The sequence below is a fragment of the Hyposmocoma kahamanoa genome, unplaced genomic scaffold (assembly GCF_003589595.1).
Source record: "Hyposmocoma kahamanoa isolate Upper Pololo Valley unplaced genomic scaffold, ASM358959v1 180, whole genome shotgun sequence".
In the NCBI taxonomy this organism is placed as follows: Eukaryota; Metazoa; Arthropoda; class Insecta; order Lepidoptera; family Cosmopterigidae; genus Hyposmocoma; species Hyposmocoma kahamanoa.
In genome coordinates, this window is record NW_020653711.1 from 632,086 (window position 1) to 659,699 (window position 27,614).

Below are 27,614 nucleotides of genomic sequence, written 5' to 3' on the forward strand. Positions count from 1 at the left end.
TTTCAATTCAACAATTTTCTTACACTTTCAGTACTAAAAAAATTGAAGAAGCAAAGGCGGACGCAGAACGTATGAAAGTGATTGGTCTTGCCGAAGCCGCCGCCATCGGCGATGTGGGCAAGGCTGACGCCGAGCGAATGCTTGCCAAGGCGAAAGTGTACAAGGAATATGGCGACGCTGCTCTTATGGCGTTGGTCCTTGAAGCTTTGCCTAAGGTACGTGATAAAGTTGACGCGTCTTGTTGACCAGAAAGCAATGGTACATGACCGCCTATCATCGACGACTTATTTTATGATATCAGGCGACGGGACGAACAAGTTGTGCACCTGGTGGTAAGCGACACGCCTACCCGTAACAGTTGCAGTGCTACTCAGAGCTTTACATTGCAAAGATCGGAGGGGCAATGTCACTGCCCCCGTCACCCCGAATCCCAAGTGCCATTTCACCACCACCATTATACCTTTCAAAACACGGAACACAGTAACACGTTTACTGTTTGTTGCCAGAAATAGGTATTACTTCAACGAATTCCTTCACAAGATGTTCTACTGTTGCTAAAATGTAACACTAAGACAGAAGCTCTTCGTTCATATGATTCCGCTGGCTCACCCTAAAATTCAAGCAGTGGTAGTCTAATTGGGAGAATGTCGAAGGTCATGAGTCAAATTCCTATCGAAAAAAATTTACCAGTTTACTAAATAATCACTTTCTTTGACGACATGCGTCATAGAAGAATGTGAAGATTTTTCGAATAAGTGTAATGTTCCCAATCCGTTAAGGGGGGTAGCAATGTCGACTACGGCCAATGCTTCTACTAAGAGGAATGATGATGTGTTTGCTCGATGCAGAACTTAAAACATTGTAATTTAGTAGAAATTTTGAAAAAATTTTGTTATTTATATAGTAGCACTGAAATACGCTAACCTGATTTTCAGTAATTAAAAAAAACGTACTTGATCCCTAGACAGTTTTGATGTGTGTATTTTTTACTAAAAAATGGCCACTGCCGTTTTTTCTCTTTATTTTCTCTACTGTGTCACATTATTGGTTCATTAAACCTTTTTATCCTTAGCTGTACTTTAATGGTAAATCCACTTTTTCAACCGTAACATACTTTCATTCCAGATCGCTGCTGAGGTAGCAGCTCCTCTGGCCAAGACGGACGAGATCCTGCTGGTAGGAGACGGTGGCGCGACCGGCGAAGTGGCGCGTCTGGCCGGGAGCATCCCGCCGGCAGTCAAGATGCTGACCGGGCTTGACATGTCCGCAGCACTCAGGCGATTGCACCCGAAAGAAGCTGGAAGTGGTAAGCTAGCTAATATTTAAGGCATCTCGCAATCAAACTTTTTGCGGCCCACTTCAGATAGAAGCGGTATTTTTATTCGCCTTTTCAATGCTAGCGTAAGTGTTTCGCGCTTGTATAGATTCACCAATATACAGGGTGGAAATATCAATGGGACATGAAGGGGAACTACTTTAAATATTTAAGATATTTAATGTCAGTTTTACTTAAAGGAAACCATTATTTTATTTTATAAAAAACTGCATTCACAGATTTTTTGTAAAGTTTACTTGAACCGGAAATCGAACCAACTGAAAATGCAAAAAATGAACACTATTTTGTTGCACTGATCGATACGATCTATGATAAGGATAACATCTTCCCAACAAACATTGGGGCTTAAAATAAAAAAAAAATCGTCCATTAAATCTAGTATTAGTATCGATTCTAAGGGCGCGTCTAAATTAGCCGCTGTTAGACGCACTGCAGCCCAAGCAACTCAAGAAAATTTTTCAAAAAAATCTGGTATTGCGGTTATACTTGTACAATGTGTTGATTTGCATTCTCGCCATTTTTACAGAGGTCATTCTATATCCGAAACACAAATCACTAAAAAAATAAATCAAACAAAAATTTCGTACATTCCTGTTTTTTATTTAATTGCGGTAAACAAATTATATTCAAAGGACTTGCACGGCACTTGCAAACATTTTGAACAATGACCTTAAATGCGTAGAAAGAAACGCATTTTAGATCTATTTGGTGGTGGGGTGGTAGCGACGGCGGGAGATGGCGGGGGTGTCGTATCGAGCACGTGATTGGTAGATCAGTCGATCTTGCTTCCCGTACTGCATCTACGTCACGCTGACATCCCGCATAGGTACATTCTATTCTAGTCTGTTACGTCATGCCACGTGGTTTGGTATGTAAACAAGAGTTAGTAGTGCAAAAAAAGAGATTGTAGTAGAAGTGCGTGTCTATTCTTATGGCATGATGTGAAACGTTGAGTTTACGCGGAGGATACGAGTGTCGAAGTTTCTGCTTTCAAAGTTGTGAAGTCTAATGTTGAAACGAAACTCACGTGCGAATCTCTGCGCAGCTGGTGATGAGCCAGCCACCAGCTCTGGAGCTAGGTACTTCTAGCACTACTTTCATGTAACTTAAAGTTGGTAAGTACCAAATCTAAGTTACAAAAAACTTTTATCAGTCAACTTTTCCAATTGTTGTAAATAAATAGTAAATTATAACAATACTAGTACATAAACATAATTTAAAAAATAGGTAAATAAGCGATCGGGAAAGATTACGTATCGCTCGGTGAAGCGGGTGGCGGGGTCACTGCCCTTGCGTGGTGTACACAACTTCGAGACAATTTTGCAAAACTTTACTAGGTACAATTAGCCAGAATTTACAACAGAATATATTTTTTAATATTTTTAGATGATTTAGCATTATTTCTATTATCAATTTCTTAAATATAGCGAGAATGCAAATCAACACTGTATATTAAGATTAATAAAACAATTTAATTTAAATTTAATTTAACTGCCTCCGTGGCCGAACGGTTACCATGCCGGACTGCCACTCAGGGGTCCCAGGTTCGATTCCCGGGCCGGGAGAAATATTTGTATGGCCTACAATTATTTCTCTCGTGAGTTTGGGTGTAATTTGTGGTTGTCTATGTGTGTGTCCATGACACCCGCGACACAGGGTTTCCCTAGTGCGAGGCTATGTTGAGTGTGTGCGTTATTTAAAAAAAAAAATGTTTTCTTTAAGTAAAATTGGCATTTAAGGTCCTCCATGTCCCATTGATTTTTTCCAACCTGGATATAAATTTAACTGTTTGTTGTTTGCCTCAACTTTGGTCCTGATTGCTTCAACCTTTACCCTATTTGTATCTTGAAGAAAGAGCATTAATAACATTTGTTCTTTTTTGTCCTACAAGAACCGGCAGCGACGACTACAAAGAAGGCTATTTCTTAAGACGACGTTAATAATTCTGCATTTGGCGTATCTATATGTTCACCTCAGCATTCGAAGTTTTTATTAAAGAAATCTAAACTTGACTTCAAATATATTGACAACTCTTTGCGAATATTTCGAACTTACGAAAAAAATGCGAATTCGAAGAATACAATAAGACTTTCAAAAGCAGAAGTGTTTCCACCGATTACGTGTTTTTAGTAAGTAAATAAATGTTTATTTAAAAGTACAAACTTTCTCGTACAAATGCTTTTGCTTTTATAAAAATGTATCAAAGGTGAAGTGCATTTATTTATTTTCCATCTTAAATAAATGTAATTTTTATCTTGACTATAAATGAGATCACTTACATATTAATCAGAGATGTATCTGTAATTTTATATTTAATTATCGCAGCTAAAGAATAATTTATGGATCATGTACAATATGTGGCTAGTTATATTCGTAACGGAATTAGATTTTTTACAATTATATTTAGAATTATTAACTTATGTATCTTATGCATTTGACAAAGTGTTCATGTTTTATCGGGACACTGCCTTTGATTAAAAAAAGTGTGTTTCATCTACTAATGCGTGCAGTACAGACACTCTACTGGATTATTAGAATGATTGACAATTTTTTTTATCACTTAAGGAAATATTCAACTAATAAAGTTTTAAAACTGTCTTCAAATGTCCTAGTTTTCGTTATACTTTCGAAAACAATTGTGAAATCATAATCAATATAAAACTACCATATTATATATCCTAAATAATAATAATGTATCACCTGAATGTTTTCTTGTTTTAAAATAGCACTTGTGACTGTGGTTGTACTTTAGTGTGGAGTGTGTAGTGGTTTTAGTAAATATAATAAGAATTGGCGCCAAAATTTTTTAATTTCCATTTTTCTCAAAATTCAGAAGAAAATTTTGTTTTTTTGATAATATTTTTTAGGTGCTATCTATTTAGAACTTTTCTAAAACATGTTTACAAATTACAAACTGCAAATTATTCTTATTATTCTTTTTTAAGTTGTTTGTTACTACATAATTAAGATATGTTTTATTTTTGTTTGTAGCATCTTTGATATTCACACTGAACCTCAAATATAGTGGGAGTAAATAATAATATTTTTTGAAAAATAAACGTGTAATTTGATTTAGTAGTTTTTTATTCTTGTAATTAGGGACACTGGCCACTTCTTAATATTAATATTTTTACATTTCGAAGTGCATAATCGCATGACATAAGTATATTTTCTAAATTCTTCCTACTAGACAACACTACTGAAGGCCATAAGGGAAATAAAATCTTTACGACAAATAACAGATTTATAATTGGAATTCATATCTAGCAAGCGCTAAAATAATGTGGTTGTATTTTTTAAATTTGGAATTCCACCTACGCGTCATTGATAGCGTTAATTTTACAATGTCACATTTGCAGTGCTCCAACACTGATATCGCGACAATCATAAAATGCACGCTGACGCTTTACCGCGTTATCAATGATGTTTTCTTAAAGTTCTTGAGTTTAGGTATTAGACATTGTCTTGTTTACTTTCGAAACGGACACTCAAAGAAATTTTTATTACGCATGACTCGGGTTGTACAGTTCTCCTCGTATATTTGTCTTCATTAACTGTGGACAAGGAATACAATTGTTATAGAAGAAAATACTGTTTGATGGGGGAAGCTGACAAGTATGATTTTGGGAATTTTAAAGAACTAGTTATTTTAATGACGTATATGAACAAACTAACACAATAATTATTAATTGTTTGGCCTCTAAATGTAGATGCTCTTATTGAGCAAAATTTAATATAAATTATGTTCATAAGGTACAATTTACATTACACTAGCGTACATAACAGCACAATCCAGATTATATGATTTTTAATACTTTGCCTTTACTTTTCATTTTCTTCTTGTTGTCTTTAAAAAATATAGGTAGATATGAAGTAATCAAAAAAGAAGTAATAAAAAAAGTCAAAAATATAATTTACAGTCCTTTGTAGTAACTAGCAAAAGATTTCGATACTGGTAACAGAAAGAAGACATTGTAAATGCTATCGTATTTACACGTACTTGTGATCAAATTTGTATGCACGAGCACGTCTTCAACAGTTCCCTCCTTTATTCTCTGTTTTTATCATCTGTGTTTGGTGATCAATAAACGAAATTTAACGTGTAATCTGAGTAAATAATATGAGTAAAACTTGCCTCCACTTTCTGTTGATAAGTGAGTTCGGTCTTCGTAAGCACGTAGGACAGCTTGGCAAGCGCTGCTTCAGCTGTCATGTCGAACGCCGGTACTACACCGCATTCAATGAGGAGCTGGAACGAAACGTTTTTATGATGCGGTGTGACTGGAGGAGCACGTCGTGCGCCTGGTGGCAAGTGACACGCGTATCCATAACAGTTGCAGTACCACTCAGCGTTTTAAGGCGGTTCTAGATGAAATGTTTTAGATATTTACTATTTAAGAATGGTCCTACTACAAAATATACGATACACCTGAGGCATCGAATATATAACCAGAAATAGAGACGAAATAAGGGCCATAGATTCCTGGTAACACATTAGCGATACAGCTCTTATAAATATCAACTCTTGTTTGCATTGAAATATAGACAGGCCAACTACTGACCTGTGTGTACGTCTCCGTATATTCCATAAAATATTCTGTATTTATTGTAATAAAGACAATATCTCTAACAATGCCGTGCTGTTCTATTCGGTGGCGTGGGAAAAACAGCAAATAATCTAATTACAAAACAAACGGAATCACATTTCATCGGTAATTAAATATTAAATATTTTTTATTTTTGCAATTTTCGTCCATTGTAGCAAAGCTCAAGTTAACTGGTCGATTTGAAGTGAAACAGTTGACGACACCCATTGACGACACTCGTCAATTGTTTCGAACTCAGGTTAGCCAATCGGAGCGCAGTTGTCACAGTAATGATATGGCAGAACAGTTTTCAAACAAATTAAATGACATTTCGTCTCTATTTCTGGTTATATACTCGATGACCTGAGGTTATTGTCTAAAGAATGTGCTAGTTTGTTACCACGATAGGAAGTACTTTATCCGATCATTTAAAATCCCGAAAACAGGCTAAATTAAAAGTGTAAAACGAATTATTTAAGAATGAAATATCTGACTTCACTTAATGTTTATATGTAGATATTTGGAGTTAAGAATCAGCTAAATTTCGGTTTTCTACTGAAGCCCTGAAGTTATTAAATTCACATTTAACCCAACACTTGAAAATTGCCTAAAGGTTTAACGACACCTCGCGCCTCCCGCTGCCCCGTCAATCGCTATCAGGCGCTTGCCAACTTCTGATCTGGGTCAAATTGTCTCTGACTGTTATTTAATCATATTAATTTTCTGCGTGCTGATTGCGGGTCGACCGGGCAGCTCCGCAAACCTCACTTCCTAAAATGTAGGCTCGCATTCACAAACCTCGCCTTAATTCTCAAAGATCTGAGGGCACTGCCAAAGCGCCCGTCACCCTGAGACATAAAGTTGACAAGTTCCATATGCCCAAAATTTCGCCAGCACCCTACCCTTCACAACTGGAACATAGGAATGCTCAACCCTTGGCGGCAGAAATTGATTGGTGGCTGTACTTTTATGGACGAATTCTTTCACAAGGAGCTCTACCGCTAGTAACCTTTGATATCAATAAATAATTCACTCACCAATCCAGTCTCATAAATGGGCTTCCCAAGCACTGTGCCGTTGATGCACTGCGTGACGTTCACGACCAACACGTTGTTCTTGACCGCGCGCTCTATTTCTTTGTAGATCTCTTTGCGCTTGATTGGAATATTGCCGTTGCCGTACGTCTCTAGGACTACGCCTGAAAGTAACGTAGTACGGAGTTGTTAGAAGTGCTCAATGTTCGATTGGCCTGCCCGGATTTGGTAAGTCAAGTAGGTATACCTACACACACTACTTAGTTTCATGTACCGTTTCATTCTACAAATTATGGCAAGAACGCTGTGCTCACTAGATAGGTCAGGTTCCATAATAATAATTTTAATGAAGTAGATCCGTTTGTATATAAAAAACATTTATTTCAATCCAAAATCAAACTTATTATTAAACGCAAGACGTAGCTAATTGTTAAATTTTATCATAATCCTATGTATAATATTATTAGTAGAATATTTATGTTATACTTAATACGTATTATGTACATCCAATATGTATTATTATTATATCATCTAGTTTTTCAGTTCAGTCATTCATAAGTGCTCTCGCATGTAATTAGAGGAAAACTATACTGACTGTGTTCTGTTTTATATAATTTTAATGTAATCTAGTATTATTAATAAGCTGTTGTTATTCCAATAAATAAATAGTAGCTCCTGTCACTAGAGAACGGGACAACATAAATACGGCGAAAGCGGTATTGAATATAGAGCAAAGTATTGTAGAATATGGGTACATAAAATATATATGTATTAGGCAATTGAATAAAGACCTCAGTGGACCAACGGTTTGCACCAAGGGCACTGGAAGGAATTTAGTAATCATTTCCTAAATTGGTCCTGGTAGGACTTCTTATTCCTAAATTGTTCTAAGTAGTGCCGATTGAATTATGTTGCTCTGGTACTCACAGTACAGGGAATTTCCTAGTTTAAGACAAGGAATTTGATAATATATTTCAATTATCGAAGGAGTTTTTTCTGAGTGTTCGATATTTGTATTAATAATTATAACAAACTAGTGTAGTAATTTCACAAGAAAATTGAATATCAATTCAATACAAATTTAATTACAATTAATAGCGACATCTCTAGCCAGGGCTGGTAACTGTAAATTTATCTAACTGGGTGACGAAATACTTTCATAGATTTCTCATAGATGGCGCTACGGCTGAAAAGTCGTTGATAAATATTGTTATCTTACTTGTTTATATTTATGTATATTTACTTTAAGCTTTTATATAATAGTAGACGTGTATCGCTCGTGTGTCGTAAATGTGTAATGTGGCATACAACAGAGGATACACACGTCAATTACCATTACCTCGGGTATCTGTCGACGCTGAAACAAGAACGACTGAAAATCGGCGTCTGTCTCTCCAGAGACAGACATATTGCTGAGTCGTGGGTATCCTTTTCCTCGTTTGCGCCATTATGCGCACTTACTTATTAAAATCACTCAGTCACGTTGTTTTAGTCTTAAGAATTAGATTGTAGTGTGTATAGTGACCCAAATTTATGAATAAACGTTTTTCTTTCTTTCTTTATCTGGCACAATATTATATTACAATTTTAAAGAGGACAAATAACTTAGCCTCGTACCATGAAGTGAATACTTCTTTCAATGCAAAATAACAAAGATATTAAAGCCGCTCGAAAACTGTCATTCAAAGAAATATATTTTATTGTTGAGAATCTACATTACTCTTTACATTGTCTAGGGCAGGTAGACACAAATCAATTTATGAAAGAATATGTCTTCCTCAAAGTTATAGGACTGTCAATGAAACTGAACCATCGCCAGTAATACTCAAAGTGCTTAACTGTAATACTCAAAGTGCTTAACTAACGGCAATAATTTAACAATAAAACTTACCTTCCATGCCTTCAAAGACTGCACGAATAACCTCCGGTGTAATGGTAGGAGCAACTTTAAGCACATATACTTTCGTGGACAACTTATCATGTAACCTGCATTCGTTGGGCACGGAGCCAGGGGGGTGGATCAGCATCTTCGGATCGATGTCCAGGGTAGTCTTCGCTTCCAGTAGAGGTGGGAAGTTCGGCGAGTCGAAGGCGTAGATACGTGTGTTTGATACTTTCTTTACTCTGGAGAATCAAGTAACGGGATGAATAGTTCGTGCGCCTAGTGCTAAGCGCCCAATTAGGCGCTAGGCTATTACAAAGCTCTGTGGGGGTACTACCGTTGTCAAAGTTTGAAACCGAAGTTGAGAAGTACCTTGTGCCTGTAATTGTTGTTTTTTTTTTTATAATACCAAGTGAAGTGAGTGGTAAACGACAGGCCTGTCCATAACAATTGCAGTACCACTCATAGCTTTAAATCGCAAAGTCACCCGGAGACTTAAGTTGACAAATCCCACGTGCCTGTAATTTCACCAGCACCCATCCAAACCGTGACACCGTACAGCTCACATTAATGCTTGGAGGCAGAAATAGGTGCGGTGTCAGTAATTCCCTGTACGAACTGTTTGACGAGAAGCTCTACTGCTACTAACCTGCATCCTCTGAAGAGTTTAGCTCCAAAGAATACTGTCACTTCGGGAATGTGGAGTGTAGCTGCGATGAGAAGAGCACATAAGAGGTTGTTATTGCCATCACTTCGAGGTTGGAAAATCGGCACCTAAAAATTTTAAATGAAATTATACTTCAATAAAAAGAGCTTTCACGTATCATCATCACCAACCCATTTATACGTCCCACTGGTGGGCACGGGTCTCTTTCATACGAGACTTTAGGCCATAGTCCGCCACGCTGGCCCTATAAAGTCTCCAATCGGCATTGGCCGGTTGGAGACTTTATACGTTTTCCGAGGATTAGGAACCTCTTCGACGCGCAGGTTTCATAACGATGTTTTCCTTCACCAAAAAGGTCATAATAAATTTCAAATTGAATTTCGCACATAAATTTCGAGAAACTCAGACGTGCCAGCCCGAAATTCGAACCCACGGCTTCTGCTTGAGAGGCAGTAGGTTAAACTATTAGGCTACCACTGCTTTTTTGCTTTACCTATCCCTGAATATTTGTTTTATTTCTGTGACGTCTCGTCCTTTGACATCGAGGCTTCTGTCCGTCTGGCTTTTATTCCCGGAGGTAATATCAATCAATCAAATTCCCTTCATCTGTACAAAATTTTATCCAAAAAAATTAATAAACTGCCTGGGAAACTCAAGGGCCGGCAGCTACCTTGCCCCACGCACTGGCATAGCCTTACAAAGAAGGAACGCTGCCAGCATCATGGGCACCTTGCCGCGGGGACCCAATTTTATTAATATAATTTATTTTTACTTTCTAGTATTTTAAGCTTCTTAAATCTTAAAAATGTTTGAACTTTCTAATTACCGTAGCCACGGATATCTAATTACCGTTTCCATAATATTTTATATTATTTGCGTCTTAATAACTCCAAAACTACTTTGTCTATTCTTATGCCATTTACACATATTGATAGTTTAGCTGAAACTTTCATATTTCAATGTTATTGGGTATAATGAGCGAGCAAAACAATAACTACGGTAATTAGGCCGAGAACACCGAAATGTCTACGGTTATTAGGCTGAACACAGAACACTGAGAATGGCAGTTTTATTGTACCTTGCCTGTATATTTCAACTTATTATCTAATAAAATAAACTTAATTACCTCTCAAACTACATATGAGTAGGGTACGGCAAATGATAGGAATATATTTTTTCTACCATAAAAACATTTGACAATAGTCATAGCTACCTGAAGTCATTTCATTACCTGTGCTCCTGTGAGCACGACGGTCTTCCCAACAACCTCCAGCATGAATGAAAGTACAGATCCTCCGTATGCCGTGGTGTCTGTTCCGTGTAATACCACGAACCCATCGTAGTCGTGGTAGAATCTCTATGAGATGAAATTTTGTTACAATAAAAATTTATACACTTTCGATACGCTCACTTCGAGACTTCTTCGAACTTCGAGAGGCAACCGGGGATTTTGTTTGGGCTGGGCAACATTTGGGAAGTTTGGCTACATCTACAGGTCGTCAATCCCACAAAGCCTATAAACTAAAGCATTTAACAGTGAGTTCTACCAGTTATGTCCTACACAACCGAGACGTGGACATTAACAACAGACCTCATCCACAAATTCAAAGTCGCTCACCGTGCAATGGAGCGAGTTATGCTTGGGGTTTATCTGATGGACCGAATCCCTAATGAGGTCATACTTCAAAGAATTAAAGGGACCGACATGACTCGCAAAATCAGTAAGCTTAGGTGGCAGTAGGCCGGGAATGTCTACAGGAGGGTAGATCGCCAATGGAGCAGACATGTTCTGGAATGGCGACCACGTCAAGGAAAATGTAGTGTAGGACGCCCTGCGGTGAAATAGATGAACGACCCTTTTTTAACCGACTTCAAAAAAGGAGGAGGTTCTTAATTCGACTGGATGTTTTTTTGTATGTATGTTACGCGATAACTCCGGTATTTGTGCACCGATTTTCATAATTCTTTTTTGTTGGAAAGAGGGTATCTCCATAGTGGTCCCATTTGATTTTGAGGAAAATCATCCACCTCTATGAGTGGCTGTTCACGCATGAAGATTCATTTTTATAAATAGCGCCTAAATTTTATTATATAAAGCAATTATTTTAATGGTTGATTTTACTATTCTCTAATTCAAAGCGTTTTTGTCTCGCAAATGTCAATATACTTTGAGTAGTGAAAACCGATTTTTATTATCTCCTGTGTCAAGTTCCGTATAGTGGCGAACTAGGGGATGAATCCTGGTTTGCTCACTATCCGGCAACCAATTTCAAAAAAAACTTGGCAAATAGATGTAATTCCACGTACTTTTGAGGTCGGTTTTTTAGCACTCTGTACCGAAATTATTTTTATTTTAGTTTTTTATAATACCAAGTGACGGGACCAGCAAGTCAAACGTCTGATGGTAAGCTATACGCCTGTCCATAACAGTTGCAATGCCACTCAGAGCTTTAAATCGCAAAGACGTGAGGGGCACTGCCACTGCGCCCGTCACCCTGAGACTTGTCAACTTGTGACAAGTCCCATGTGCCTGTAACTGTTTCACCAGTACCCTTACCCTTCTAACTCCGAACGTAGTAATGCTCACATCACTGCTTGGTGGCAGAAATAGGTATGGTGGCAGTACTTCTCTGGATGAACTACTTCACACGGAGCTCTATTGCTGCTAAAAACGCGTGCGTGCGAGCATACGTGCGTGCGTGTGTGTGTGTTTAATACAAACGTTGTTAATACCAAGATCGAACACTGAAAAAAGTCGTTCGATCCGGTTGGATTCGCAACAGCGTCTTCTAGCAGGCGTATACGCACGGCATAGCATCTAGCACGGTTTGCTAGACGGTATTTTTCACGCTACGCTTTTTAGTAGGCACTAATTATATGTATATATGACACAACGGCAATCATTCTACTGTCATATATTACATATATCAACATTATCTATAACACAAACATGAAATATAAGTAACTCCTATTTAAGTATAAAAGTTATCGACAAATTTCTTTGGTAAATCCTTAAAAGGGAGCAGAGGAAAAATTCCTAATCTTCGATTTGATTTTAGAGTGGGTGGATATACCCCATATCCACTTTAAAGTTAAAAATAAAATATTGTATGAGTAACTACATGATATATTCAAGCATAGGCATTAATCAGAAACATAAAACAATAAAGTTTCCTCGATAGATAAAAATCACGAAATGACCTCTAATTTTCACATTTTTTCGATTTATCCTCGAAATGCTACAGGTTATTGGGACAAAAATTAGGTAATTAATTATATTTATGTATGATCGACAACTGTCACTATGAATTTTTTTTTAATCCCTTTAGTTTTAGAGTTATTCCGCTAAAACGAATTTGGTACTTTTAATGTGCTTTTAATGCGCAAAATTCAACATCTCCTGTCGCATGTCACGCGAACTTCAGGCATACATTTGTTTCACAAATTTGGGCGGAGCCAACGTCAAAACTTTTTTGGCATGAGAGCTCTTAAACCTATCTCCTGAATAGTTATAATTTTGCAGATGTGGCCTTTTAACGTCATGAGTGCAAAGTTATCTTCCCTAATTTTGTGCACTGTACGGAAACACGACATCATACAGAAACTCCCGAAATAATTTGTAAATATTATTATGTAACATTAATGATTGTGCTAAAAAAAGATCGGGTTTTATTGTTGTTTAATGTTATCTCTATATTTGTATCCCACGATATAAAATTATCTCCTAAGTTAAAATTATAATTATGCAATGTTTTTTCCTTGACAATTTGCCTTTCTAACGTCAGTGTTCACATCATGACAGCCTTGACTTTCGTTCCATTTATTTATCAAACTGCTAGCTAGCGTGTACTCATTGATAAGCTGTAATTGTTGCTATATTAATGATGTATCTCAACGACTTTCGTTACGTAATAGTTGTAAAAGTTGCAACATTTTATTTTAAACTTCTTATTTAGAAATATTCTTTCCAGTTTATGTCTTCGTGCACTTGCACGTGCAGTGTATGTTATAATGAAAATACATATGGCGAACGGCTTTGGAGTGGAATTCCCTGCCTGCAGACTTGTTCCCTGAGCGGTATAGCTTGGGCCTTTCCAAGGCCAGACAGTATAGGCATCCGTCGACGTCATCGTCATTTTTCAACAGGTGATAAGGAGGCCAAGTATACGCATATTTTTTAATGAAAGAAAGCTTTCAAATTTAGTGCTATTATATAACCGGTATCTAGAAAAATAGGTTTCTTTCAAAACTGATCCTAAAATCCATTTCGTTCCAAATTCATCCAAAAATGATTCTTGCTTGGATCTGACTGAAGTATGTAATTTGATGAGTACATTTTAATGTAACCTACATTGGGCGTTTAGCGCTAAGCGCTTGTCCCACTGTAGCTTGTTGTATCTAAAGAGGATAAGATAGCGTTACAGCGTTTTGGTTATGAAGGGTAGGGGTGCTGGTGAAATTACTACACATGGGACTTGCCAACTTACGTCTCAGGGTGACGGGCACAATGGCAGCGCCCCTCAGATCTCTGAGATTGAAAGCTTTGATAGTCACTGCAATTGCTATGGATATGGTCGAAAGTTCCAAAAAAGGACATATTAGAGCCATAGGCACACGGCATATTTTATACGAGCCGCAGATGCGCGGTAATGAATCGATTCAAACGCGCGCAAACATCGCGTTGCAAGCAAGAAGTTTATATATTCTACTGGAGTTTACACTTACAATTTCATGTAGTTGCTTCATTTCAAAAACTAACTGAAATTAACGAACAAAACAAAATTAAAACTATCTTTTATCAAAATGCGCGACACACTCGCGCGGCTACAATGCGTCTGCGGCGCGTATTCCGCGCAGATGACGCGCGTTTACGGCATATAAAATTCGTCGTGTGTATATGCTCTTATATGTATTTTTCTTACATTAACGTATCATAAAAAACATTCAGTATTAAAATATAAAATTAAATGTGTATCTCATATAACTGACATCGGTGAAAACCAACTTTGATACGCCGTTGTTCTACTATTTTACCTAGTGAGGCGTACCGCTTACCACTAGTCGCACGACTCATTTCGAACCTATCATAAAAAAATGTTATGCCAGAATTTCTGCAATTCTCACACACTTACCTTAATATCTCTTGCCATTTTGATCCAATCGTCTATGGTGAAGTCTGAGGAGTCTTTTAACTCTTCGTATTCGTATATTTTGTATAGCACTTTCAGTTCAGTGTCCTTACCATCTGAAACATTTCCTCACGATGACGTTTTGTTCTAAGTATAGGCAATGGATGACATTGAAACTATTTTGAGAATCTAAATCGCGTATACCCCCTTTCACCTTTGATCTACCCCCTTACATCCAGAGGGTCGAGTGTTCGAATCTGGGCTTGCACTTCAAAGTTTTTCGGAATTTATGTGCGAAATTCAATTTCAAAATTACCGTGATTTTCCCTTTTTAGCAGCAGTAGAGATCCTTGTGTAAGAATTCGTTCAAGGAAGTACTGCCACCTTATCTATTTTTGTCGCCAAGTAGTAATGTTAGCATGACTGCGTTCCGGTTTTGAAGGGTAAGGGTGCTGGTGAAATTACAGGCACATGGGACTTGTCAACTTATGTCGCAGGGCGACGGGCACAGCGGCAGTGCCCCTAAGATCTTTTTTTTTTTAATTTATTTATCTTGTCAATTACATTTTTTTACAAATAAGATAATGTTCTCCCAAACTTCATAAAAGTTTATCTCTGCGATTTAAAGCTCTGAATGGTACTGCAACTGTTATGGACAGGCGTGTAACTTACCATCAGACGCGCGACTTGCAACTAGTCCCGTCACTTAATATTATTTAAAAAAAAAAACATAAGCTCTTCTGTGAAGGTATACAACGTGAGGGAACCTGCACACAAATGATGTGGGTGAAGGTCTCAATCCCTCTCATTGTGAGAGCAGGTTTGTGGCCAGCATTAGAACTATATATAGACTTATCGATTATTACACTCCTGGGACCATAATACATGTATATAGACTAACTATTATTGCATTCCCTGGCACATATTCGAGCCACCTTGCATTTTTGTTCTTAAAGGACTATATAACAAAATATCCTTCAAAACCGGTTGACATTACTGCTTGACGGCAGAAATAGGTAAGGTGGCAGTACTTCCCTGGACGAACTCTTTCACAAGGAGCTCTTCTCGGGCTTAGTTGCATTACATAGGAAACAAGAAGAACTCAGGTCATACCTGGCAGAGCTAAGTACTCCTGTAGTTCAGATCTAACGAGTTTGCTCTTATAGTAATTTTCGTCATGCAGTTGTGGAAGTCGCCTGATTACTTGCTCGATGTTCTTTTGAGGCACAAGAACTAGAAATGATCGATTTGGTTACAAATAAATCTTAAAAACTCGTCTCAATTATTAATACAAAGATCGAAAACTAAGAAAAATCCCTTCGATACGGATGGATTAGAAACAGCGCCTTCCTTCAATCCATGCTAGACGGTCTCTCGGAAGCAGAGGGTTCAAATCCGAGTTGCATCTCTGAGTTTTAAATTTTTTTGTTACAAATTTAATTTAAAATTTGCCATGAGCTTTTCATCTGGGTCCATCTGGGAACTACAAATTTCCCAGTACGGTTGTACTGGGTAGTGTCAATCAATCAATCAGCCTATTGCAGTCCACTGCTGGACATAAGCCTCCCCAAGGGTACGCCATAGTGCCCGATCACCCGTTTTCCGCATCCAACCACTACCCGCGACCTTCTTCAGATCGTCGATCCATCTTGCTACGTTACGTTTGCTGGGTAGTGTATAAATTTTGAATTTTTAAATGAGACCTCTCTCATATTAGGTATTCCCGTGCAACGACACAGTCGGCCGGGGTCAGGGACTCTGGTTCAAGAAGCGGCGAACAACATGTGCCGCCGGATCGCCTTCTGCATTGGTATTGGAAGGAACACAGAAATCCAACCGCCTCAAGCTGCTAGCTGACGGGAATTAACCCGTTTGCGGACAAAACAATTGGTGACTATTTGAGCGGAGGTCACGTCTTACATGTCGATGATGTCGTGCGCCAGATCGAGATTCTTCCGACGTTTCTCGGTTTCGGCTTTCACGAGACCCTCGACATGCGGGATGGTAAAGTCTACAAGAAATATCCTCGACTGCGATCGATCCAATCGTTCATTCTCGAACTAGTGTTCACTACCTAATTTCCGTGACAAATTTTATTATTTAAGTATTCGATTGTTTTATCGTGCAATATTATTCAATGTTCAAGTAGTGTATCGTGAAATATTATTTGATAATTACAGGATAATATACTTGAAAATAATAAAAAAAATTATTCAAATAATAATACAAATTGCCACGGGAATTAGGTAGTGAACACTAGTACGAGAATGACCTCAGTATCACAATATCAAGCAGTATATTATTATTATTTTCGATATCTATTTTACACTGTCGCTATGGCCTGAAAGATAAATTTTGAATTCTTAAATGAGAGGCACAGTCGGCCGGGGTTAAGGACTCGGAATTATTATTATTACAATATATATTTTGATAAACGATTTACGTACCTCCTTTCTCATTCTTGAGCATACCAAAAGTACCACCTGTGTAAATAACAAGTACTCGTTTCACTTGAACCATTTTAACGAATGAATGAATTATACAATTATTTAAAACAAATTCCACGCGTGTTTTCTCAACTGATAAAACATCTACACTGTTTTAACTTACTCCTATCTTATATTATTGGCAAATAGGTTATAAAGTTGAGCATTCATATTTACATTACACAAAGAGTCGTTTCATACGCAACTGTTGTTTATCTTACGTGCAATTTTCAACTGAATTAAATTACCTTTTTTTTGTAATATCGGGTGACGGGACGAACAAGTTGTGTGTCTGATGGTAAGCTACACGCCTGTCCATAACAGAGCTTTAAACCGCAAAGATCTGAGGGGCACTACCACTGCGCCTGTCACCCTGAGACATACGTTATCAAGTCCCATATGCCTGTAATTAAACCGGAACACAGTAATGCTAACATTACTGCTTGGCGGCAGAAATAGGCAAGGTGGCAGTCCCTGGACGAACTCTACTGCTATTCAAACTATCATATCACCGCCTCTTATACAGAGCGACAAACAGTAGACCGAGTGGCAGTAGAGGTCCTTGTGAGAGTTCGTATAGGGAAGTACTGCCACCTTACCTATTTCTGCTGTCAAGCGGTTTCAACTTATGTCTCAGGATGACGGGCGCAATGACAGTGCCCCCCAAATCTTTGTGATATAAAGCTCTGAGCGACACCGCATCTTTTATGGACAGGTGTGTCGGTTACCACCAGGTCCACGACTTGTTCTTTCCATCACATGGTATCATAAAAAAATATATAAAAATTTAAGTAGGTAATATATAAAAAAATACAAAAAGTAAATAGACTGAGTCCTTTGTGGAATTTGCTCTTTAATTACACAATCTACGAACGAAGTATACGAATCAACGGATATTTACGGAATTTGAAAGTACGAGTAACATAATAAATTGCAGGATATATGTGTGTGCGATGGAATAACACGATTTAATTCCGCCTTCCTATTTCCATCACCGGGGGACAAGACCTAGGCTTGGGTTCCACCCCTAAGTTGTGGATATTCCAAAGATTCGCACGAAGCGTTACGCTTCCACATGTATAGGCGAACGGCTGTGTTGTGGAATTCCCTGCGACTTGTTCCCTCAACGTTATAACTTGGACCTTTTCAAGGCGAGAGTGAATAGACGTTATTTAGGTGTGCATGCTCCATCGGCGACCTCATCTTCACTTTCCATCAGGTGAGATGAAAACTAAAAAAATCCAAAAAATATAATAGGGAATCGGACAATTTTTCAGCAAGTATTTAAAATGAACGAGAATGGATATACACAGCCAAGAAAAATATTATTTTATTTAAATAAAGGTTTTGAGGTCCCCATAATCATGTTTTTAAAAATGTAATTAAAATAAATTGCCCCGCAAACGGCGCCATAATTATCAACTCAGAGTTAACATGACCTATTGACTGGAAAATTAATTTCCCAAATTGATATCTGCCCATCCAGCGCGCACATGAGGTCTTATGATCATATAACAGTTTGCCTTAGGCCGTCATCGTCGGCTTTTATTGAACCGCTGGGAAAATATTATGGATATCATGATAAAACTGGTTGTTCAGCATTTTCATTTTATTAGGTTTGGTTAGTGTAGGTTACATGTCGTCTGTGAAATTAGAAAACCTCGTAACTCCGTTTTAGTCGGAGGGATTCCGATTCCATTTTTACTCTTCAAGCACATATCGGGCAATTAAGCTTAAAATATAATTTGTAGACTATTTTTTAGTTATAAAAATCAAGGTATCATAGATTGTATCTAATAGGTAGTTCTGTTTTTTGTGCCTGCACTTAAGTGCACATTAATGGAGGTCATGAGGTTTATAAATTGAGCCGACGAGTTTAAAAGTGGAGTAAAACAACAATTTGTAACAATGATTTATTCACATACAATACCTATAACAAAAATAACAACATGTCATAAAAGAAAAGTTTGCAAAATAAAATAAAATTAACAACAATTTCTACAATACGTAGATGCTCTTTAAAAGAGTACACGGGGAAATCTTACGAAGTTATGTTCTTTTTGAGCATCTTATTTTGTAACCTTGTTAATATCCTTGGCAATATTGCCGTGCTTACGATAAGAATGTAAGTCTATATATATTTCAAATATACATACTGTTAATATTGTAAGCACGACAGATAATCCGTCAAAAGTGCTTAAGTATTCTTCTACTCAATCGTAGAATCTATAAGCCTCTGTCCTGGAAAGTTGTCATTTTGCAGATGTGGCCTAAACTAAGGGATAAGCCACGTATTTAAGAGTCGATACTTCCTCAGCTCGAATTCAAAATTTTCCCGTAATTATACGGATCATTATGCTTGAGTCAAGCGACAGGGACACTGGCTTTATTTCAGAATTACTTTTCACAAACGAAATTAAAACCATTCGAAAAATATATATCGTATATTATACTTGTTCTATTTAGTTCAGTTGATATTGAAAAATCATGGGTTTATATAATGCGCCTATTGAATACAGCGGTTTTGTTGTAAAATTTCGAGGTAATAATTATTAATACAAAGATCGAACACTCCGAAAAAACACTCAGAAAAAATTCCTTCGATCCGGTCGGATTCGAACCGACGTCTTCTTGCATACCGTGCCAGACGCTATACCAACTAAGCCACGGAACGAACCAACGGACCTCACGAATTTTTCTATGTGCTTGCGTCGTGTCTTTGTACTTGGTCTTTCAACGACTTTTTAGTCGTAGCGCCATCTATGAGAAATCTATTACAGATTTATCACCCAGTTAGTACCTTTACAGCTACCAGTCCTGGCGAGAGATGTCGCTATTCACTGTATTAATTAAATTTTTATTGAAAATTGTAAGTGACTAACTGAGTGTTTTTTCGGAGTGTTCGATCTTTGTATTAATAATTATAACAAACTAGTGGAGTAATTTCACAAAAAATAATTGAATATCAATTCAATAAAAATTTAATTAATTTCGAGGTAAGTTTGCGTTTTTTTTCCAACGTGAAAATTTTTAGGAATCGTATTTTCACAACGTATAGTAATCAGTGTATATTCTCCATTTTACTATATATTTTTTCCAAAGCGATTGATTCAACACTTTCACTGTTATGCGAATCAACCAAAGCCATTTGAGGTGGTATAGACTCTTAAGTAATTGTGGTACGGGTACGGGCGCAGGCAGCGGCGGCGAGCAAGTACCCTCGTTTGCTCCATTCTTATGTCCTACCCTAAATACGTCACGTTCTAACGCCTCATCCACACTAAGCACCTAACATTGTTTTCCAGCTGGGGTACCGGCTATATGAAGCTCATGATTAAGGACTCCGGACAGGTTCAAAACATGGTTAACAAAAATTAGACATAAATACGTGAGTTATCCGTTGGTTTACTTAACGTTCGAGTGGATTCGCTCTGGACCTTTTGGAGGGAAAAGTGTCGTTTTTATTTTGACTTTCAATTATTTTGTGAAATCTAGTTTAAAGTGGAATAGGATAGTGCTATTGTGCCTTAATCGAAGATTAAAACGCGAAATTATACGAATCTCGAACTAAAATACCCGTATCGGCCCGTTTTAAGGAATCCCGAGTCAATCCAAGCACGCCGCCTCAAATTGCCTATCCTCTATGTGGCGGCCATATTTACAGAAACATATTTAAACTTATTCTGATAAGCGGAAAACTCGACACTGGCGAAATCTTAAAAAGAAGGAACCGCCATTGAGCAAAGCGAAGAAGAAGAAGGTAACGTTCGAGTCTCACGGTAGTTTTCTATTTAAAAGTGGCCTTATTACATCCGACTCGGTTAGGCAGCTTTCGGGAATATATATACACAATACCGCAGCCCTTACAGACAAAAGTTTTCGAGTAGTGGCTCAGAGACGTCGTCACTTACTATGGGCCTCATACACATTCAACACAAAGTTCAAAGTCACTCAACGACACGAATTATGCTCGGCATTTCTCTGCGTGATCGAATAGAAATGAGGAGATCCGTAGAAGAACGGAAGTCACCGCTATAGCTCAAAGGATTAGCAAATTGGAGTGGCAGTGGGCAGGGCATATAGCTCGGAAAACTGACGGCTGTTGCCGCAGGAAGGCGTTCAGTGGGACGGGGCCCTACTACATGAACGAATGACCTGGTACGGCGGCGGGTAACTAATGGATGCACGTCGCGTCCGACCGGCTAGTCTGGCTATCTTTGGGGGAGACCTAAGTTCAGTAGTGGCGTTTTCCGGTTGATATAATGATGATGATGATATTACACCAAAAGCACGATATTTTTTATTTAAAAACCATAAAAGCAGCAATTAAAATCATCAAAATGTTACTAAAACCTTTTACAGAACTAGAATCATGTAAAGGCTTTGTTGGTTCAAGGCCATCCCTTTCAAAAATTCTACCCCACACTGCAAAAGTATACAATTCCTTATTAGAATTCAATGTAAAGGTATAATTAGTTGTTTCTCCATTACTTTCTTCAGTATACGTATATTCTTTGACTTCCAAAGGCATAATAGACACGTCTAAAGAGACTGGAAAGTATGAAGAATCGTGAGCTTGAACCGCTGTGTCAGTGATGGGTTTTGGTACTGTTGCAATAATGGTTAATTCTTCGAATGACGCCGTTGAGTTTATGGAAAAATTTTTAAATCTGAAAAAAAAAAAACTGAAATTAGACTATTAGTAGTAGGCGACATTCGGCTTGGGCTTAAGGCGGGGTATTTCAACGCGAGCCCAATTAATATGAACAAAATAAGAACAGACGGAGAAAATTTTACACAGATCCCAAGTCAACAAGCGCCTGATGTCGACTGACGGGGCAGTGGGCGACGCGGCGCGTCGTTAAACCGCTGGGCAATTTTAAAATTTTGGGATAAAAGTCAATTTAATAACTACAGGGCTTCTTAGCTTGTTTTCCGGATTTTATATGATCGAATGAAGTACGTCCTATCGTGTAACAAATTAGCACATTCTTTAAACAATATCCTTAAGTGTATCGTATATTTTTTGTAAGAGCGTTATTTCATAGTACATACGTAAACCGTTTGATCTAGCAAAACAGTTTTTCCCGGTTGTCCTCCGGTGACTCTCTCTAGCGTGAACTCATTTGCTCTTGATACTAGTTTATTATTCTAGGTTTTATGGGAACAAATTTAGAAAAAAAATGTATGGGTAAATAATTGCTCATTTGACCTCGCTCACCTGATTGAAAGTGAGTTTTATTTTAAAAATAAGTAATGTAAGTTATACTGCATTCAAAATATCGTCGGTTAAAAGGTAAAACTCATTAAGTGACATTTTGTTCAAAAACTAGATTTTTTCAATTTTGCTTTATTGGGAAGAACATCTATGACAAGAAAAATTCAGTAAGTCTGTGGTGTCCTTCATGTTTTAATACATACCAGTCCTTTAGTGATTTTTCATAATGAAAAAATACAAAATCTTAATTATCTCCCTTTGGCCAATTAGGCTATTAGTTAGTTTTACCTTTTAACCGACGATATTTAAAAAAGTTGTTTGTCTCATTTGCGAATCGAATCGATCAAATGTGAAAAGAATTTGTACAAGATTTTGTATTTTTATGCAGCCGATCATTGATACCGATGGAAAGGGCCAATTATAAGGATTAATAATAAAGGAACATGAAAATTTACATTTATGTTAAGGAAAATTAATTATAATTTGTTTTTATTGTTGACATTGGTGCTTCTAATTAATTATTTACTAATAAGTACCCACTTATGGAACTATTTCCTTGCGCAGTAATACACTGCGCAAGATAAGTGTAAATAAAAAATATTAAAACAATACGCCAACTTAATATTTTGGACGTGTTCTGTTTTTATTTTGCTTTTTGTTTCTTTTTTTTCACGATATTCATTTTTTGTTTTTTGTTTCTTTTTTTTACAAAATTCGGGGAGCTTATTAATAAATAAATATGGCTATTTACAAAAATAACAGAAAATTACCAAAAACGTCGGCGTAATGTATAATGTAATGAGAAAAAGAAAAAGACGATTCAAGTCATTCTTTTTTCAAATTAAAGTTTCTGGTATATGTGGCCAGTGGTTCACATGAACGTTGTTATCATAATTTCAATCTTTTTTTAGCATTCATTTAAGATGCTTTATCGATATATGAGACTATTCAGGCATACTTCGCAACCAATTTTATTGTTCCTTGTCGCGTAAATAGTTAGTGGCGGATTTGCCCTAAAACCCAGTAGGACCGGGCCTAGGGCCGCCAGATTTTAGGTACGGCCTATCGTGACAAAAAATTCACCGATGACAAGAAGAAATAACTCAAAGTACTTAAATATTCTAAAGGATCACGCACATTATGGCGGACCGCACTGCACCGCATCGTATAACAATAATATTGTATGTATCAAATATAGATATGTTACATGTAATGTATAATCACTACATCACTATATATTATCACTACCGCGTCTGTCTGCCGGTCTGATCGCGATAAACTCATAAACTACTAAACGGATTTTCATGCGGTTTCCACCAATACACGAAGTGATTTATGAGGAAGGTTTAAGTGCAAAATTTATTTAGGTTTTGTGTAAGTGGGCTGAAATATAACGATAAATGTTGAAGATGTCGGAAAAAATCATGCCGGCTGGGCGCTTCGTTAGCCTGAGGCCTAGGACAGCCTAGACTGCAAATCCGCTACTGTAAATAATGTATACATTACCTTCGGCCACAAGATTCCAGATCGTCTCCAGTGCAGGCAAAGACAGCACAAACTCTGTTACCGCCAGTTGCCACGCCAGAGAAGCTTCTCACTCCAGAAAAAGCCGCGGCTCGATACTCGTATTGCTGGAATTAAAAAACAGATCAAACTAATCACCCACAGACAGTTAGATTTCGCTATTGAACCTGATTTTAAGTTAGAGCTGGGAGTGAGCGACTTTTTGAATTGTATTGTATAAAATAGAGTTGGACCTTAAGACCCTTCCCTGTAGTACTTCGTAGATTTAATCACCATTCAGGGCATTTTTCTCAGTTTTACTAAGTGGTAGAGATTTAAGAACGTAAACCCATAACATGTACGTAACATTATCTAATAATTAGTACTTACTTAAACTTCATTTGAAATTTACTTTATTAGCAGCTTACATAAAGGCTTCGTCTAAATTATGAATAGGTAGATTATATTAAGAAGTAAAACAAAGTCATCCAAAATAGCAAAACGAGTATCTTTATTTCTTATACTAGACTTATCCCTGATACACCATGTTGGTACGTGGCAGTCCATAATAACGACTAGTCCTTTTACGTATAACGTCACAATCAGGCACTTATTAGATACCAAATCTTAAAGTTTGTTCGATTCATCCGCTAGTTTCTCATTTCTAGATGAAAAAATCCTATCTTCGAATTCCCTGTACGCTTGTATATCCTTTTCTGTAACTATTTGCTGTTGCACAACATCTTTATAGTATAATCTCCCATAAATACCGAATGCTACAATACTATTTTGACTGCGATTTAGTTCTATTTTCAAATGAGCGCGGCCATCTTGTTTAAGGCCGCCATTTTGATCTGAATATACATAATCTTTAGATTCTAAGGGAAATCTATTGTTTTGCAATGAAACAGGAAAATAAACAGTGTTGCTGCATTTTAATGTATTGTTGTACTGTTGACGATAAGTTGTCACTTGTATGCTTAATTCTTGTATTTCATAACTGTTATCACGACGATCAAACCTGAAATGAGAGAGATTATCCATATAAATTACTTTTGAACCCTTTTGATGCCACTAATAATATTTTTTTAAATCAGGCTCAATTAACTTTTTTACCATCACTGGTTCATGCGTAAAGAAAATAAAAAATAAAAATCTGAATTGATAGTCGTCATAATCGATAGCAACGGCAATTTTTAAAATTTTTTAATTTTTAAAGTAGGTACTACAAAACAATAACTACAAAAAATGCAGACGAATTGAGAACCTTCTCCTTTTTAGAAGTCGGTTAAAAAGAATTTAAAGAAATTAAATTAAAATTAAAAATTTTCTCATTTCCTTAACCGTAATTTGTTGTCTGAAAAAAGAAAAGGTCACTGCTTCCTTGTTTACGTTTTTTGTAAATTACCTCCTCACCCAGCGTTTAAGGTTCACACACGCTCACACACACGACAAGCACACGCACAGACACACACACACACTTACACGCACACGCACACGCACACGCACACGCACACGCACAGGCACACGCACACGCACACGCACACGCACACGCACACGCGCAAGCACGCACGAACGCACGCACGAAAGACTGGCGCCTCCTGACACAGGCGACGCCTAAAGGAGGTTCCTTTTAAGAAACCATGTTTACAGATAAATGAAAATTATTATTATTATTATCAAGGTCATGAAAAGAGTCAAGACCAGAGTTAGACTACAGATAAAGAAAACATTTTTTATTAAAAAAATTGTAAAAAATATTAGTCATTATTGGGACAGCTGAATGTCGGTAAACAAGTTGATTGACTAATTACTACAATTAGTTTATTCCGCAATACGGCGAAAGTCGAAACTCTAACTCTATCTGGTTTTACTTACTTATAAGGACAGCTACTTATATCCTCGGTCTTGCAAGCGATAATTGAGCACGAAGCAACCCCGACGTAATGTCGGAGATGTTTGTTACTGCCGTCGAACACGATTGCTCGGTACACGTGACTCTGGAGTACATAAATAACCTTGGTGATATTAAATAATATTAAAACAAAAGTACAACTAAGTAAGCTGTTATACAGTGTGCAACAAACTTTGACCAGTTGCTACTTATTTCCAATCACAGTATATTTTGCGTAGCAACGGTGACAGATTGTTTTAAAAAATGAACGGTATTTTATGCTTATTTTTGACAACAAATATGAACAAACCCACCAGACGGCAATACTATTCGCGCTGTGTTAATTCGTATGTTCCGAATCCGATAAATGGTAGCCCGAAATGTCGTAATACTATTGAGACATTGCGCACTAAATCCGAATTCCGTCTTCCGAAGTTGAGAATACCTTCAATTCGGTTAATTTTATTCGCGGATTGAAGTCACTACAACAGTATTGTAGTAACGCGATGCGGACTGCAACCAATCCAGGTACTGAACCGGCCTTGGTAATAACTACACATTTTTATAGTATGACTGCCGCTGTGGCGAACGGCTACCATGCCGGACTGCCACGCAGAGGTCCCAGGTTCGATTCCCAGGCTGGAAGAAATATTTGTTTGGCCTACATTTACTTCTGTCGTGACTTTGGGTGTAATTTGTTATTTAAATGGGTTATTTAAATTAGGTATTTATTATTATAAAGCGTTCCTTTGAAATGTCGGTTAATCAGGAGGTGTACCCAGAACACTCTATTTCCCCTACGTCTTCGTGTGTAGAATGACAATCCCAAGAGTTGACAACAATTGAAATGGGACATAGTTAACGAACACTGTATGCACACACACACACACACACATAACACCAGACACAGCACCAGAATTTTCAGAATTTTGAGTCTCTAGAAGTACAAGTATTATCCGTATTTTCTCGGATACGGATCGGACGCAGTGCTCAAACGCCTTAAGAGTTCAGCATTGGGTTTTTAAATAAGGTTAGTAGAAAAGCAGCCATGACTGAAAGCCAACCGTTCACTACCCTACATAGTGAATGACAGAATTTGCAAAAGAAGGAGAACGTTTATTGTTCTGTATTATATTTATTTATGTGTTCCCTTACTTTCTGTCAGACGACAAATGTAAGATAGTGAATATCAATAACAGATTAATAATCTTACCTTTTATTTTTAAAGCAGCATGCATGCTTGAAACACTTTTAAGCACAGCGAAAAAAAAATCAATTAAACATAAGTATGTTTAAACGTCGTGTGTAAAAACGTGACGCGTTCCAGGCATAAATTTAATAGGAATATATAAAGTTCTTAGGAATAACGAATGTATAGTTATGTATAGTGAAAGGTTAAGGCAACGATCTATTAAGGCTTGTAGCTTAAAATAAAATCTCTCACATACCTGTTGTCCACCTCTCTGATTCATCCTAATGCGGAATCGGCAAGAGACTTCCTTATCCACCAATGTGAATTCCTGGAAGCCTGATACCAATTTTCTGGTCACATGCGATGGTATTGACGGGTCTCTGATGAGGACTAGACCGTCATGGTCTGTGGGATCATCGTAGATCGGTCCAGGGACAGGGAAATTGACCTGATGATATTTCAAAATAATTAGTTGAGGTACAGTCGATGCCCCAAAATTCGTGACCCCTTAGTTAATCTTTTGGTTCTGAAAGCCATCTTACGCATTCAGTAGATATTAAGTAAGGATACGTTAAAGATGGAAATGGCCTAAAAAGTTTCTTAAAACCAACATATTTGATCGAAGTTTAAAACGTGCAAGAAGGAAGTTATACCATAATGAATTTTGCGGTTCACAGGTGAAAGGTT

The 27,614-nt window shown here is 37.4% G+C and overlaps 3 protein-coding genes across 3 annotated transcripts in view; 1 reads left to right on the top strand and 2 right to left on the bottom strand.

The window, feature by feature from the left end:
- LOC113225981 (flotillin-2-like) overlaps positions 1-4,258 on the top strand; it is a 56,022-nt gene extending 51,764 nt beyond the window's left edge. Inside the window, exons 6-8 of the mRNA XM_026458475.1 lie at positions 32-215; positions 1,126-1,306; positions 3,228-4,258. Coding sequence (XP_026314260.1) covers positions 32-215; positions 1,126-1,306; positions 3,228-3,265 — 403 coding nt within the window. The 3' untranslated portion in view covers positions 3,266-4,258. The remainder of the gene's footprint in view (positions 1-31; positions 216-1,125; positions 1,307-3,227) is intronic.
- A 225-nt stretch (positions 4,259-4,483) lies between these two features.
- On the bottom strand, positions 4,484-20,353 carry LOC113225900 (L-asparaginase-like). Its single transcript, XM_026458367.1, has 10 exons — positions 20,304-20,353; positions 17,369-17,391; positions 15,748-15,867; positions 14,638-14,750; positions 10,737-10,862; positions 9,488-9,612; positions 8,848-9,080; positions 6,960-7,120; positions 5,472-5,585; positions 4,484-4,890 (listed from the first exon to the last, which is right to left on the bottom strand). Exons 1-10 carry the CDS (start codon positions 20,351-20,353, stop codon positions 4,840-4,842), a joined length of 1,116 nt encoding a protein of 371 aa, XP_026314152.1. The 3' UTR covers positions 4,484-4,839.
- Positions 20,354-20,720: 367 nt separating this feature from the next.
- LOC113225901 (vanin-like protein 1) overlaps positions 20,721-27,614 on the bottom strand; it is a 25,102-nt gene continuing 18,208 nt past the window's right edge. The window contains exons 2-4 of the mRNA XM_026458368.1: positions 27,184-27,375; positions 23,845-23,969; positions 20,721-21,790 (exon numbers count right to left, since the gene is read on the bottom strand). Coding sequence (XP_026314153.1) covers positions 21,421-21,790; positions 23,845-23,969; positions 27,184-27,375 — 687 coding nt within the window. The 3' untranslated portion in view covers positions 20,721-21,420. The remainder of the gene's footprint in view (positions 21,791-23,844; positions 23,970-27,183; positions 27,376-27,614) is intronic.